Genomic DNA, 16,209 nt, shown 5'->3' on the forward strand with positions numbered 1-16,209 from the left:
CATCTGCCATTGAACAGGACAAGTACTTGGCACTTTAGTAGACTACAAGACCCCTCTTTTTAGGCTGATAGCAATACTGGTTTTGAGGGTATAATCAGTCATCCATATGCATCCATCAATCAATTCCTATGTCTCTACCTTATCAGTAAGGATAAGAGGCTTTGCTAACATAAAGATGTATATTATGTCTAAGGTACTTGACTGAATTATGAGTCACATAATCTTTTTTAAAAATGATGTTCATTTCAGTGACCTGAAACTCCATATTGCTCATTTAGTCATTGCTTCTCTACAGATTTTTAGATGCCTTCCAAAATTGACTTCAGACTCACCATTGATGCATGGTTTTTAAAAAATAGGAATATTTAATGTGTAAGCACCCACTAGTTGGCTGTTTTTTTAAGGCTTTCTGGTTTTCATTGATGTTAACTGTGACCCGTAGTTAGAATTTCATTTTCAGAGCTCCTCATTCTCTTTGGACCATCCTTCATTTTATTCAATTTCCATACTGTTAAATCTACATCTTCTGAGGCTTTGCAACATCTCTTTGTTTAAAGTCTAGTTATGTATCTAACTTTGCTAAGCAATCTTGACTATTATGAAATCTTAGATGACAGAGTCATTTTCTCCTGAGATTCTTATCTACTTTGCTGACAATTTGTAGCCAATAATTCAATTGGGGAAAGCAGTAGTCCTTTAAAATGAACTTATATTCAAAGAATGTCAAAAATAATCCAAAGTCTTTGCTTTTATTTTTTAAAAAGATTTTATTTATTTATTTGACAGAGAGAGAGATCACAAGTAGGCAGAGAGGCAGGCAGAGAGAGAGAGAGAGAGGGAAGCAGGCTCCTGCTGGGCAGAGATGTCTGACGCGGGGCTCAATCTCAGGAACCTGAGACCATGACCTGAGCCAAAGACAGAGGCTCAACCCACTGAGCTACCCAGGCACCTCTAAAATCTTTGCTTTTAGTATAATGAAGTTTATGTTAAAATATCCACTGTTCCAATATATGGTCTCAGAGTTTCATAACTAGTGTTAGAAATTGTTATTCAGATTTTTAATTTGGCTGCCCAGTCTTTGCATACTTCCATAATCATAACACTTCTTTTCATCTCTTGTAAAAAAAAGAAACTTTACATGTCCTAATATAGAAAGAGATCACATTAAGTTTTAAAAATCAAGTTATATTTCATACACAAATAGAAATATAGAAAACTCAATTTATTTGGAAAATGGATTGAGGAGATAGAGGAAAAGTATATTATATTAGTTTCCATCTTTTTTTCTATTTTTGTAATTTGGAAAAGTAAAAAATTACTCAAATAGCATAAAGTGTATTGTTTTGTGTAACAAACAGGCAAGATTTCAGCTCACAAAATAATGTATTGAATCACAAGATTGAAAATTAAAAAGAGCTGAGAGTATACACACTCTTTTCTTACCACAAGGAAAGTAATTTTACTAATTAAGAGGTAATATCTGCCAGTTCCAACTTGCATATGAAATTTAAGGCACAAGTTTGGATTGAACATTATTTTCTGAAGGTATCTAATAAACTCATTCAGTTTAGACCATAATTAATCCCTAGCCATTGAACTCAAGATTGAGGAAAGGCCTTTAAAAGCAAGAAACAATTCAATGTTTCTTCAAACAAATTTATCAACATTAAGTAAGAAGAGAATAAATTGTTAAAAGTGGTATAGCTGAACTTCTGCTTCCAATCAAATGTGGAATTTACCCTCTCACCTTAAACAACTAAAACACTAGTGGGGGAAAAGTGTAAAACAATAGTTTTCAGACAATGGACAATAGGCAGCACAGAGCAGTCATCCCTAAGAGAAGAGAAACAAGCCTCACAATTGCCCAACAATCTTCTTAGAGAGTTTCCAGGCCGAAGTCCAGAGAAGAAGAATTTAAACAAAATCCAGCAGTTCCTTGAGTTAAAGGAGACAGAGTTCAGAGTCTGGGGAGGTCAAGGCATGTAGAATTCACAGCACTGAGAACAAGGTACCAGAGAGGAGAGAACTGAAGAGAGAGAAAGAGAGAGTGTGTGCTATAGAAATATGCAAGAAGATTTTTCTGAAGTCTTTGGTTGGCAGTACATGTATGCAATGAAACTATGGAGGCCAGAGAAATAACCAACAGAAGGTTGGTGAGAAATAACCAACGGAGTCAGATAAAGTTCGAGTTCCCACCAGCCAAAGTGGAAACACCTCCTAAGGCACAGGGCATTGAGTAGTGCACTCAAAAGTATATTGCCTCAGTAGTAGAGCCAAATTAGAACTAGACTCAAAGCTCTTCTGGACCCAGAAATATAATGCATAACCAAAAGAAAATTAGTCAATACAAACAAAGAAATGGCATTAATAAGAGAATTAGTAGACAAGACCATTAAAGCTATTTTAAATATTCTCCATGTATTCAAAAAGATAGAGGAAAACATGAGCAAGATACAGAGAGAAATGGAAGGATAAAAAAAAGATTTAAAAAAAATACCAAAATTGAATTTCTAGACATAAAGGATACCACTTCTAAAATGAAAATTGTCCACTGGATGGGATTAACAATAGCTAAAACACTGAAGAAAATATTGTTGAATTTGAAGACAGTAATAGAACAATACAAAATAAAAGAAAAAACTGAAAAGGAAAACAGTGAATCAGTGAGTTGCAGACAACATCCAACAGCCAAACTTAAGTATAATTAGACTTGCAGAAGGAGAGGAGAGAGCTGAGTAAACAGAAAACATATTTGAATAATGGCTAAAATTTGACGAAGTTAATGAAATTTCCAAATCCACAAATCCAAGAATCACAATGAGCCCTAAGCAGAAAGAAGAAAAAAGGAGAAGGAGGAGGTGGAGGAGAAGACCATACCAAGGGATATTACAATCAAATTTCTTAGAACCAGTAATAAAGAGAAAAACCTTAAAAGCAGCCAAAGGAAAAAGAAATATCACATATAGAAAAAGAAAGATAGCAAATATCTCATCAGAAACAATGGAAGACAGAACTTACAAGGTGCTTAATGCACATATAAGTATAAATTGGAAATTTGGATTTACACAATGAAATAAAGAACACTGGAAATGGCAAATACATGGTAAACATTAGAAATTATTTTTTCTCTTTAAATTTATTTAAAATGTAATTAGTTTTTTACAGGGAAAATAATCACAATGAATTATGAGTTTATAACACATTGAAGTAAAATATAACAGTGGGAGAAAGAATACAAATATTCTTTTGTATGGTTCTTATACTGCATGTGACATGGTATAATGTTACATGAGGGTAGGCTATGGTAAGTTAAAAATGTATATTGTAAACCTTAGAATGTCCACAAAATAAAATCAAACAAAAGTAAAAAATAAGGCAAAATAAAAAAGAAGAAGAATGAACAAAGGGGTATGTAGAAAACAAATAGCAAGATGGAAAATTTAAACAGAAATGTGTTTTTAAAATTACATCAGATATGAATGGTCTAAACAAATAAAAGAGATTTTTTAGAAAGAATTAAATTTCTGTGTTCTCCATGAAAAAAAAAAAACCTTTAAAAATAAAGTCACAAAATAAGTAAAAAGTCAAAGAATGGAAAAACACTGTGTTGCCACAGAGCAAAGGAGTGCTGAAGTGGTTTTATTAATATGAGATAGAGTAGATTTTAGAGTAGAGTTTTAAAGGAGTAAATAACATGACTTTATAATGATGAAGTGGTCAGTTCAAGAAGATGTAATAATTTTAAATGTTATGAACCTACAAACAGAGCTTCAAAATATATGAAGGAACAATTGATAAAACTAAAAGAAGAACAAATCCACAATTGTAGTCAGAGATTTCAACATCTCTCCATAATTAAAAGAACACTTGAAAACACTACCAGGTTGACCTGATTGATATTTACAGACGATTCCAGCCAGCAACAACCAATACACTTTCTTTTTGAGTGTATATAGAACATTTACCAAGATAGACCATACTTTGTGCCATAATACAAGGGTCAGAAAGTTTAAGAGGACTGAAATTGTGCAAAATACATTCTCTAACCATAACAACTTAATTAGAAATCAGAAAGACACCTGGAAAATCCCCAAATATTTGGAAACCAAACAAAACACATCTAAAGAAACTATTAAGTCAAAGAAGATATCAGAAGAGAATTAAAAAAGTATTTTGAGCTGAATGAAAAGGACAGAATAAGCATATCAAGATTTGTGGGATGCAGCTGTCAAGCAGTGCTTGGAGGGAATTCTACAGTTTTAAATACTTCTATTAGAAAACTAGTAAGTTTAAAGTCAAATACCTAAACATGCCCCTTAAGAAACTAAAACAAAAAGGGCAAATTAAATCAGAATAAGGAGAAATAACAAAGATAAGTGTGGAAATCATTGAAATGGAAAACATGTGAACGTTAGAGAAACACAATGACAAGGTCAATGAAATAAATGCCTAGCTAAACTGATCAGCAGAGAGAATGAGGACACAGTTCACCAATATCAGGAGTGGGAGAGGTGATATCACATGTTCACATGTTAACAGCGAAATACTAGAATCTTGACCCTGGCACCTCTCGAAGCTTCCATCAATGGTGTTTGATAGACAGGGCTCAGATAATTACACTTTACATCTGTCTCTGAATGAATATAGACTTATATATATTTAAAAATGTACAACTTAAACTTGAAATCACTTTTACTGGAAATACAAATGTTACAACTTTTCTCTCTCTTTTTTTAACTTTAGGTACATATCCATTTTTAAGACATCTGTAAAAGAGGACATGCAAAAACATAAAACTGCAATGAAGACTATGGGACCACCAAAAGTTGAAGTACCTTCTCCGAAGGATTTCCTGAAGAAACATTCAAAGGAAAAAATTCTACCACCTCGTAGGTTTTATCATTCTTTTTAATGTTAAAAGTGCTAACAAATCATTTAACTAGAATTATCTTACTGCCAATGAATATTAAGTGCTCATAGGTGAGAAGTTTACCTCATATTTAACAGAATCTGGCATTCTAGAAGAAAGTAGAAGTAGAGAATGTAGTGGAAAAAGAAGGTGGAGAATACTAAGTCGTCCCCCAAATAGACTTTCCCTGTGATGTGCAAGCATCTGACCTACAGCTTGGACTATCCAATAAAGCCCCACCTCCAGCCCCACAGGCCTCACCATCTTAGTCCCTAGCCAGACAATTTCAGTAACAAATAACGATTATAAGAAGAGTTTGAAACTCTAGTGAGAAGATAGCCTGGCATCTAAACCCGTCTGGTCTTTTCTGCAAGAGAAGAGAATTGCAACTGTTAGACCAGTTGAAGCAACTATCAGGCATGGGCTTTAACTCTCCCAGATCTCTAAGACCATTTGGGCAGTAAATGAGTCCGGTGTAATGGAGGTGCCGTCACGAACGACTGGGAGACAAAGCCAGCTTCTTGGGCATGTGTGCAGTCACACAGGGCCATGTGCTTAGAAGCTTGGTTTAACGCTCTGCTTTTGCCCTCTTGAAATTCTTAATTTTTGATCAAGGAGCTCCATGTTGTCATCTTGAACTAGGCCTTGCAAATTATGTAATTAATCATGGTCATAGAGTATATAGATAGTAGGGAGAGGGCTATCTGGAAAATGGATAGGTATGTATGCATGGAAGCAGCTTCTTCCCATCCTAGTTGTGTCTTTCCTGATGTTTTAGGACAATAGAGAGGAGAGGGAAATTAGTCTCTCTCTTTCACAAAGTTAGCATCAAGGAAATAATGCAACATCTCAAGCCCAGCTAGGATGTACCTTTTGACAAAAGTGAACTACTTCTCCCTATGGCAATATTTTATATCCCACAATCCTCCCTCATAACCCATAATGCCTTGACAAAGGATGAGGATATTATCAGGAAAGACGGAAAATGCAAATCTAAAAGTACAACATTCTTGCATAAATTCACGTCTTTCAGAAGTCTCTATTATCTCTCTTGAGGGGAGGCTTGGTATTATGTGACCCACACCACTTGAGAACACTGGAAAATCTTAAAATGGAATAAACTAATTCCATGATAGAATTTCGATGATATAACTTGGGTTCTCATGCATCCTCTCTAGAGTTAAACACATTATATAACACAAATACCAAACTATATAAAACCTAAATATCAAATAAGGGATAGGGGAAGAAGTCTATCTCTCCCCTCATAACAGGACAAAAAAAACCCCACAAAATAATATTGTCCTTATGAATAATCAAGAAGGTTGGTTGCTGCAAGAGTTGAATCCAATGAGTTAAAGGTAATATAGACCAAGGCTACTTCGAGTCTCTTTTTGGATATTCTGTCATTTTGAACGCAATAGTTTTGAAGACGGGAATTTGCTAGACACACTGAACAATACTTAACAGATACAGGAACATTTCTATAAATTCAGTTGCTAGAACGTCTGCATGACAACAAGGCTGTGTTGACATTGCCACTTTGATATAACCGTAAGGAAACAAACCATTTGGTTTTCAGATTTATTATCATAACTCCCAAGTACCTTGTGAAAAGACATCCTCATCCCATTTTCCAAGGCTTACCCCATTGCCAGCCCCTATGCCTGGGGTGAGAGAAAAGATGATGTTTAAATAGACATAAGGGAAAGATAGGCACCATCCAGTGGACAACCACAACCAATCAAGGGTTGTAATTTACTCTACTTACTCACCTAAGAACGAATTATCAGTCTTTGTAAACTGCTTCCTCATTTCCTTAGAATTCAGCTTTACCTCTTATATACATTTCTAAAGCTACAGATTTCCTTATATTTACATTTGCATGCACTGTCAATTCATAATTAGGTCGCTAAATATTTTCAATGTAAGTATCAAGAGGATAAGTAACTGGGTTTTTAGGCAAACAGATTTTGCAAGCTTCATTGGGTTGAGTGTATCTGGTTGAAGGAAGCTCTTTGAGTTGTAACAACGAGCCCTTATTCTCTGCTCCAGGCTTTATAGGAACTCCACATTCAATTTCTAACATTGCTCATAACATCTCATTAATAGATAAATCGGAAGATACAATTTTGGTAGATCAGAGGTAGTAAACAATTTCACATATAATTCAAGCAAATATATACATTGTAGTCTACATATTAAAATGCATTTTTTCCTTTCCCCCCTATAATGTAAACTCCAGGAGAACAGGGACTTGTCTCTTGTTCATTGCTATATCTGCAGTTCCTGAAGCATTAACTGGGGACATAGTAATTCTCAACAAAAACATATTGCATTAATTAATGAATACATATTAATGATACTTATGATAAACTCCTTTATGATATTTCTGGATGTGTAAATTAATATCAGAAGTGTTGGCTTGCTAAGGCTGCCATAACAAAGTATCACAGACTGAATGGCTTAAACAGAAATGTGTTTGGTACTGGTGTTAGGGCTTCAACAGATGAATGCTGGGAGGCATGCAATTCAGCTCATAACAAGAGGTTAATCCAGTCCTTAGACATTTAATAATATCTTTTTTCCTGCTAATAAGAGTGACATAAACTCATAAAAATTCAAACCGCAGAAATGAAAAAAGGCAAAGTACCTAGTAATTGTGAGGGGTGAAGATGTGGGTAAAGTTTTGTCAAGATGGGTGTTGCCTTCAGTTCTTGGAAATAAATTGTAATTCTCTTACATTTTAGCATTCTTCCAAACCATTTTGAGGTGGTTCTATTAAAATAGATGAGTCAGAATGGTCACGTTAAAGAGGCTGTGTAGAAATGGCCAGTCTCATCTGCTGCTAATGAAGACAATGTGGTAGAGAGAAATAAATAAGATGAATTCTGGATAGTAGTAATTTTAGGAAGTGAGGAACAGTCAGGGAGGAGCGAACTGGAAACTTCAGCTGAGCTGCTAATTTTTATTAATTAAGCTACATGCTGGGGACAAAGCTCTTACATGATCTTCATACCTGATAATAAGAGTTCTAGTGAAAAAATCCATAATTCTTGGACTTTCATCAAGTTTGACTTATTCGTGACTTGACAGTAACTTTCCTCTGAAGAAAAAGTTACTAGTAATATTGGTAGTATTTAGAAAAGACTTCTAAAGTTTTTTGAAATTTTTTCAGTGAAAAAGCTAAACATTTATTACTGATAGCTTTGTAAGAAAATATTTTCACACTAGCTAGTAAAAATACACTAGTTAGCTAGCAGATGATTGGGAGGGCTTATCTTCTTCCCTTAGACTTGGATACTGTTCTTCAATATATTAAATGATTATGTTGTGCTTAATTTGGGGTGTTTATGATTACTGATGTTCCCCTAAATACTTGAATATATTATAAATAAAACTCTTAGGGGGCCCCTGGGTGGCTCAGTCATTTAGCGTCTGCCTTCAGTTCAGGTCACAATCCCAGGGTCCTGGGATGGAGCCCCGCTTCAGGATCCTTGTTCACTGGGGAGCCTGCCTCTCCCTCTCCCACTCGCCCTGCTTGTATTCCCTCTCTTGCTGTCTCTCTCTGTCAAATAAATAAATAAAATCTTTAAAAAAAAACCCTCTAATATACTAGTGGTAAAATATCAAGATATTATAAATAATATTGAATAGCAATGTTTATAATTTAATATTAACAAGAAAATGTTGTGTTTAACAGAAAAAAAGTTTGATCGGAATGAGCCCAAAAAGCCTCCCGTGCCACTGAGGACTGAGCATCCGGTCATGGGAATACAGAGTGAAAAAAATTTTATAAATACAAATGCAGCCGATGTCATCATGGGAGTGGCTAAAAAGCCTAAGCCAATTTATGTTGACAAAAGAACTGGAGACAAGCATGATCTTGAAACCTCTGGACTAGTTCCAAAATACATCAATAAAAAGGTAGCCTTGTGATGTAGTAATGAGACCTTAAATGCAAATAATTTAAGTATGGTGTTCAAAATGATTATCCATATTATTAGTAAAAGCGCTCTCACTGCGCAAATTATTCCTCTACAATCTGTGTTTGGTCCAAATCTAATGTGATGAAGTTATGGAGAACTTGAAATTAATAGCATTACATAGTCCAGTAGAGGAAAACTCTCATTGTTTCCCTTAATTTCAGCTTTTAATATATTTAACAGTTACAGCAAACATCCTCTAAAAGATGTTAATTTTTAGTGTGGTGGAAATTTCATGAAAAGCACAGTCATTACTATGAGTCATTACTAAGAAATAACCTTTCAGAAAGTCCTGAGATTTAGTCATTAGGTTATAATATCTTGGTAACAGAATGAGGAAAAATGAAGAGGAAGATGATTTTAGAGCCATCCATCCTATCAATGTAGTGTAAATGAGTCACATTACAATTTCAACTTCAATGTGTCTGGAATAAAGCAGACGTTAAAGTACTGTACAATAATCTAGTCCTTTTGGGACCTTCATCTCTATCTGAAAAGGTGCTTACCAGATAGGCATACAATTTCATTGTTGAAAATTATAGGACCTTCAGTTTGTTTAGAAATAGAAGATCTTTAAAATTTAAAGAGCTTACAAAAACACCTTATACAAAACCTATTTTACTTTGTATGCATACACAGTGTAAAACTGTTTGGGACACACGTCGTAAAATGCGAATGCAAAATCCTAAAGAATGTTAATCCATAACAATAAGGTGTGGCAAAAAAGAAAGGAAGGACAGAAGGAAGAAAGGAAGGAAGAGGAAAAACAGAAATTGCAATAGTGGTGTATGAGGGGTTTACATCGAGGTAGTCCAAGGATCTACCATGATGAATCCAACGCCAAACAGGAACCTCACAGCTGTTGTCAGAGTACACCACTTACTCTCTGCGAAACTCCTGTCACTCATTAAGCTAAGACACTTTCGGGAGACCTTAGCAGGTGTCTAAGGGTTGGCAGCACGGGGCGACGAAGTTATTTCCGGCCTCTGTGAATACTTCCTCCGGTGCCCTGAAGGCTTCTCATAGCCCTTTTCCCAATGGGGGTGGAAAAACAGAAATTTCACTCTTCTGGCTGGCTCTTTAAGGCAACTTCCAAACCACTATTTATCCACTAGGATGTAAAACCCCTCTTCTTTTTGCTGGTTATGCCACCAACTGCCCACGCTGTGCCCCTCCTTCTGGCTGCCTTCTGCCTAAGCTGTCCACTTCAATAAATTTTCTATCCTGAAGAAAAATTGAGAGTATTCATCATGGAGACAGAAAAATATTAAGTTAGCCTCCCGGTGCTTGTTTACCAAGCCATGCAAACACTCTGCACCCATTAGACTCTTGGTGTTGCTGGCTGGGCCTTCAGGGCTCATGAAGGACTTTCTCAGCTTACTTTCCACTGATCAGAGCTATGTTTTTAAGACTTGGGCACCTGAGTGGCTCAGTCAGTTGGGCAGCTGCCTTTGGCTCTGGTCATGATCTCATGGTCCTGGGATCGAGCCCACATACTGCTCCTTGATCAGCCGGGAATCTGCTTCTCCCTCTGTCCTTCCCCTGCTCATTCTCTCTTTCTTTCTCTCTCAAATAAATAAATAAAATCCTATGTGAAGGAAATTATAAAGTTTTAAAAAAGATAAAACCTATTAATGGTAAGTGAGAGATCAAGTCTTTAAAGGGCAATGCCATTTTTTTAAAAAGTGAGGGACCCTCATGTTTTAGTTTCAAGTAAAATATTGTGTGCACATTTGTGCCATGGGAAACCATCTGTGAAAACAAATGGAAGCACTGATGATTGCCTGAGGTCTACGGCAATGGACGTGAGACCTCGTCTCAAATTCTGTCTCTGGCACTTAACTCTGTGATCTTTCACACGTTATTAGATTTATCACAGGGTTGTAGTGAGAATTAAATGATATAAAATCTATCAAGCACTTGATACACTATCTGGCACCTAATAAAAGTTCAATAGAGAGTGGGTATTAGTAATTATTATATTAAGAATATTCATTAGCCCTTAGTGGTCCAGCCCTGGGAATATTTCAGATCACTGAAGCTTTTAGCCATGTGCAAGACATTTTTTCTTCCTAAAATATATTACGTTATTCCCCTTATTAAACAGAATATGCCCAATATAATTTAATGTTTTGGTGATGACTCAGAATCATTGTTATGAGCATCAGTAACTACTTAGTTGTGATGAAGTTTTGCCCTCAGTGTTTGCTGAAATGAATTGGACTATTTACCACTGCTCTAACTTACCAGAATACTGTGCACTTAGAATTTATTTGTAGAGTGTTTTGCAACTTGCCAGAACACACTTATAGCTAGGATTTCAAACTATCCTTTTTTTAGCCAGGATGGGTTAAGTTATGCTTTGGTAAAAAAAATAACCCCAATTTCAGCAGCTAAAAGCAAGTAAGTTTTATTGTTTGCTTATGCTCCATGTCCATTAAGGGTTGGAAGCTCTTCTTCTTGTCCTCATTCCAAGACCCAGGCAAACCGAAATATTTCCCATCATTATACTAAGTAGAAAAAGAACATGGCAAGTCATCTATTAATTCTTGAGGCTTCTACCCAAAAGGGACAGAGGCTACTTGCACTATCACTGGGCAAGTCAGGTCACATGATCACATCTTACTTCAAGTGGATGAGCAAAGTGTTGTCTCATCAACTGCCTAGAAGGAGAAGAACCAGAAGGTTTACAAATAATTTTAATGACTATCCTACCTCTTAACTGCTGCTTCCTCAGAGAGTTTTTCACTGAGCTCCTTATTTATCTAAAATAGATCCTATTTCTTTCTTCCCCTTACTATTCTTTGTTTCAGTTTGGAGCACTGATACATATATTATTTTATACTCTATTTTTTTGTGAGTTTCTCTCACCACAGAATGCACATTCCATAAAAATAGAAACCTTGTCTTTCTTATTCACTAGTATACCTGGCATCAAGTAAATTCTCAAATAATTTTTTGAAAAATAAACAAGGAATAGTATAGTTCGATTTCTGTACGCAGTGATATCAAGCATAGTCGCTAGTCTGAAAAAAAAAATCACAGCAGATTGTTTCACTGTCAGTCCTTGTAAGCGGCCCAGGAAACTTCAAAATGGATTTTGCATTCCAAAAACAACCTTAGGGTCCCAAGTGTTTTTACTTAAAGCAGATGTGCGTTGTGTATTTGTTTTTTACTATATTTTGGAAGCACTTATCCTCTTTTATGTAAGAAGAACTTGCAAAAGAGACCTCAAGATATTCAAGATATTTAAAGATAAAAGCTGAAGCACCTAAAAGAAATAAAGAAAAGCCAACTCTTAGAGGTAAAACCAGGGCTGAGTCATCAGCCAGGAACAGGTGCTGGAAACATTCAGAAGAGAAAAAACAAGCAGCCACAATAACAATTCAGATGGTTTTAAAAGCCGAGAATCAACTAGTTCCCAATGGGAAAAGAAAAACAAACAAGCAAACATTGAATTTTGTCAATTTGCCATGTTTGGAGCAAAGGCTTTGCTCCAAAAAATCTGTAACATTTCTTTTTCTCCCAGTCATTAGTTGATATATGCATGTATGTACGACTGCATTCAGGATATTAATTTTTTTTTCTGAAACATCCTTATAAGGATTATGGCGTCACACCAGAATATATATGTAAGCGAAATGAGGAAGTTAGGAAAGCCCAAGAAGAATATGATAATTATATCCAGGAAAACCTTAGGAAAGCAGCTATGAAAAGGCTGTCTGATGAAGAAAGAGAGGCCGTTCTGCAGGTAAGTGTTCTGTAATTTATATTCATATTTAGTAGTCCTTTGGAACATCTCTGAAGGAAGGGTCCATCCACCATCAATGACTATTATAAGCCCGCGTCTTGACTTTGAGTCAGAACACTCTCTTTGGGTTATGGTGAGGAGTATGTGCAGTACACTGACCCTTTGGGGAGAGCAAAAGTTATATTAGGAATTATTGGATAATATTTTGTTTCCAATTTTGTGAACTTCTGTTTTTTCTTGGGGGCAGTTAATGTTGTATGAAGCCCGCCTTCTGCTTCAGCCAACATGAGTAAGTAAAGCCAAAAGGCATTTTTATTTTTCTTGTCATGTCCCTAGATTTTTCAAAAATAATATCCATAAAATAGATATTTTTCACTAGATGGAGCTCTAGAATAATTGAAGCTGCTCTTAGGCCAACTTTTTTTTTTCTTTCCTATAAGCCAAATGTCCAAATTTTAAAATAAGCAGGTGTTAGGTTTTTTTTATACATTTTCTTTATTTTGAATAAAATAGGCATAGAGATATATGATCTTATGTGTTTACTGCAAGTCTTTTATCTGAAGCACATACAATATCATTAGAGAGTATTTATTAAGCACCTAATTGTACTCCTCTATAGTCAATGATATCTCTTATAGAGGTAAAACTAGTACTTTATTCTTGTTTTGTTGTTTTGAAAGATTTCTACAAAGTCATTTCTAGTGACCTTTTAAAAACAGAAAAAAAAATTTTGTCCACATAAACTTCTGTTGAAAATAGATTTGTAAGCTGTTTAAATTCCTAATATTTTATTAATGTTATAATCATTATTAAACATTTACTAATTCCTGTTTTGCATTAAGTATCATGCTAAGCCTCAAGGATATTAAAAAGGACATAAGATAAAATTCTACTATAGATAATGTTGTAATATAATGGAGGAGAGGTGATATGTATATATGCACATATGTAGATGTGTGTGTGTGTGTGTGTGTGTGTGTGTTAGGTAGAGATCATAAGTTTTATCAGGTTCTAAGACTGAGTATCTGATGAAGGATTTAGCTTGGCCTTAAACTTCAGAGTAAGAGGGTCTTCTGGACAGCAGAACTGACCTAAGGGCAAAGACTGTGTCTCTTTGTTGACAGCAGTCTCCTTTGTGCCTAACTTGGTGCCACAGTATAAACACAGAGGCTTAATATTGGTGTGCTGGAAAGAAGAAAGGAAGAAGGTAGGCAAGAAGTCTAGCGGACATGGAGGTGGGACTTCGGATGTCATTTTCAGAATACTGGTTTTTGGTCCATTTTCTCTTTCCCTTTCTCTCTTGCTCTTTTTCTTTCTCCTTCTTGCACTCCACCTCTCTCTAGTTTGAATCTACCATTTATAGAAAGTACATGCTTTTGTGAAAGCCAGGTTTTTATATCTAACCAATGCTGAAAAAAAGAACACAAAACCACCAGTGGATAGATCATCCAGACAGAAAATCAATAAGGAAACCTCAGCCTTAAACAACACATTAGACCAGACGCACTTAACAGAGAGAAACAGAACATTCCATCCCAAACCCGAATACACATTCTTCTCAACTGCTCTTGAGAACGTTTTCCAGGATAGATCATATGTTAAGCCATAAAACAAGTCTCAATAAATTTAAGAAGACTGAAATCATATCAAGCATCTTTTCCACTTAAAACAATATAAAACTAAAAATCAAATACAAGAAGAAAACTGGAAAAATCACAAACATATGGAGATTAAACAATATGCTAATGAACAACTAATGGCTCAATGAAGAAATCAAAGGAGAATTCCAAAAATACTTTGGGGGTGCCTGAGTGGCTCAGTCAGTTAAGTGTCTGACTGTTTTGGCTCAGGTCATGATCTCAGGGTCGTGAGATCAAGCCCTATGTTGGTCTCCATGCTCAGTGTAGGAACCAGAAAAAGAAGAACAAAAGAAGCCCAAAGTTCTGGAAGGAAGGAAATAATAAAGATGGAATAATAAAGAGTGGAAATAAATGAAATAGAAACTAAAAGACTAGAAAAGATCAATGAAAGTAAGAGCTGGTTCTCTAAAAAGATAAACTAAATTAACCTTTAGCTAGGCTCACTAAGAAAAAAGAGAGAGAGGACCTAAATAAAATCAGAAATGAAAGAGAAAAAATTACAACTGAACACAGGAATACAAATGATCATAAAAGAATACTATGAACAGGTCTATGCCAACATTTTGGATATCTAAAAGAAATGGATAAATTCCTAGAAACATACAATCTTCCAAGACTGAATCATGAAGAAGTAGAAAATCTGCATAGACCAAGTACTAGTAAGTAGATTTAAACAGTAATCAGAAAACTCCCAACAAATGAAAGTTCAGGGCCAGATGGCTTCACTGACGAATTCTACCAAACATTCAAAGATTTAACATCTATCCTCCTCAAACTCTTCCAAGAAATCGAACATTAGGGAAGCCTTCCAAATTCATTTTACAAGGCCAGCATTACCCTGATACCAAAACAATTCAAGGACACCACATACGCTCGCAAATCATAGGCCGTAAATATCCCTGTTGAATATCATACAAAATCCTCAACAAAATGTTAGCAGATCAATTTCAACAATTCATTAAATATATCATTTACCATAATCAAGTGGGATTTATTCCAGGGATGAGAAGATAGCTCAGTATCCATAAATCAATCAATATTGATATAATATAGTAATAAAATGAAGGATAAAAATCATATGATTATCTCAATAGATGCAGCAAAAGCATTTGACAATATTCAACATCAGTTTAATGATAAAATCAACATAATAAAGGCTGTCTATGACGAGCCCACAGCTAACATCATGTGAACAGTGAAAAACTGAGAACTTTTCCTTTAAGATCAGGAATAAGACAAGATGCTCACTCTTACCACTTTCATTCAACACTGCATTGGAAGTGCTACACAGAACAATTAGGCAGGAAAAAGAAATAAAAGCCACTCAAATTGGAAAAGAAGTAAAACTCACTACTTGTGGATGACGTGATTTTATATATAAAGACTCCTCCAAACATCTCTTAGAACTAGTAAACAGGGCACCTGGGTGGCTCAGTGGGTTAAAGCCTCTGCCTTCAGCTCAGGTCATGATCCCAAGGGCCTGGGATCGAGCAACGAATGGGGCCCTCTGCTCAGCGGGAAGCCTGCTTCCCCCCCTCCCCACCTGCCTCTCTGCCTACTTGTGATCTCTGTCTGTCAAATAAATAAATAAAATCTTAAAAAAAAAAAAAGAACTAGTAAACAAATTTAGTAAAGTTGCATGGCATAAAATCCATACACAAAAATCTGTTGTGTTTTTATACACTAACAGCAAACTATTAGAAACAGAAATTAAGAGACTAATTCCAGTTACAGTTGCAATAAAAAGAATAAAATACCTAGGAATAAATTTAACCAAAAGGTGAAAGATCTGTGCACTGAAAACTTAGAAGACATTGATGAAAGAAATTAAAGAAGGCAGACTAAATTGAAAGATATCTCCTGTTCATGGATCAAAAGAATTTATATATATATATATATATATATATATATATATATATATAT

The 16,209-nt window shown here is 35.3% G+C and overlaps 1 protein-coding gene across 2 annotated transcripts in view; it reads left to right on the forward strand.

The window, feature by feature from the left end:
- The window catches only part of ENKUR (enkurin, TRPC channel interacting protein), a 26,840-nt gene that overhangs the window by 3,984 nt on the left and 6,647 nt on the right, over nt 1–16,209 (forward strand). For both annotated transcript variants that reach the window (XM_032880804.1, XM_032880802.1), the window contains exons 2-4: nt 4,744–4,889; nt 8,613–8,836; nt 12,500–12,646. In XM_032880804.1, the coding sequence (XP_032736695.1) occupies nt 4,744–4,889; nt 8,613–8,836; nt 12,500–12,646 (517 nt within the window). The remainder of the gene's footprint in view (nt 1–4,743; nt 4,890–8,612; nt 8,837–12,499; nt 12,647–16,209) is intronic.

Source organism: Lontra canadensis, unplaced genomic scaffold (assembly GCF_010015895.1).
Source record: "Lontra canadensis isolate GAN:19392208 unplaced genomic scaffold, GSC_riverotter_1.0 scaffold72, whole genome shotgun sequence".
NCBI classification, from domain to species: Eukaryota; Metazoa; Chordata; class Mammalia; order Carnivora; family Mustelidae; genus Lontra; species Lontra canadensis.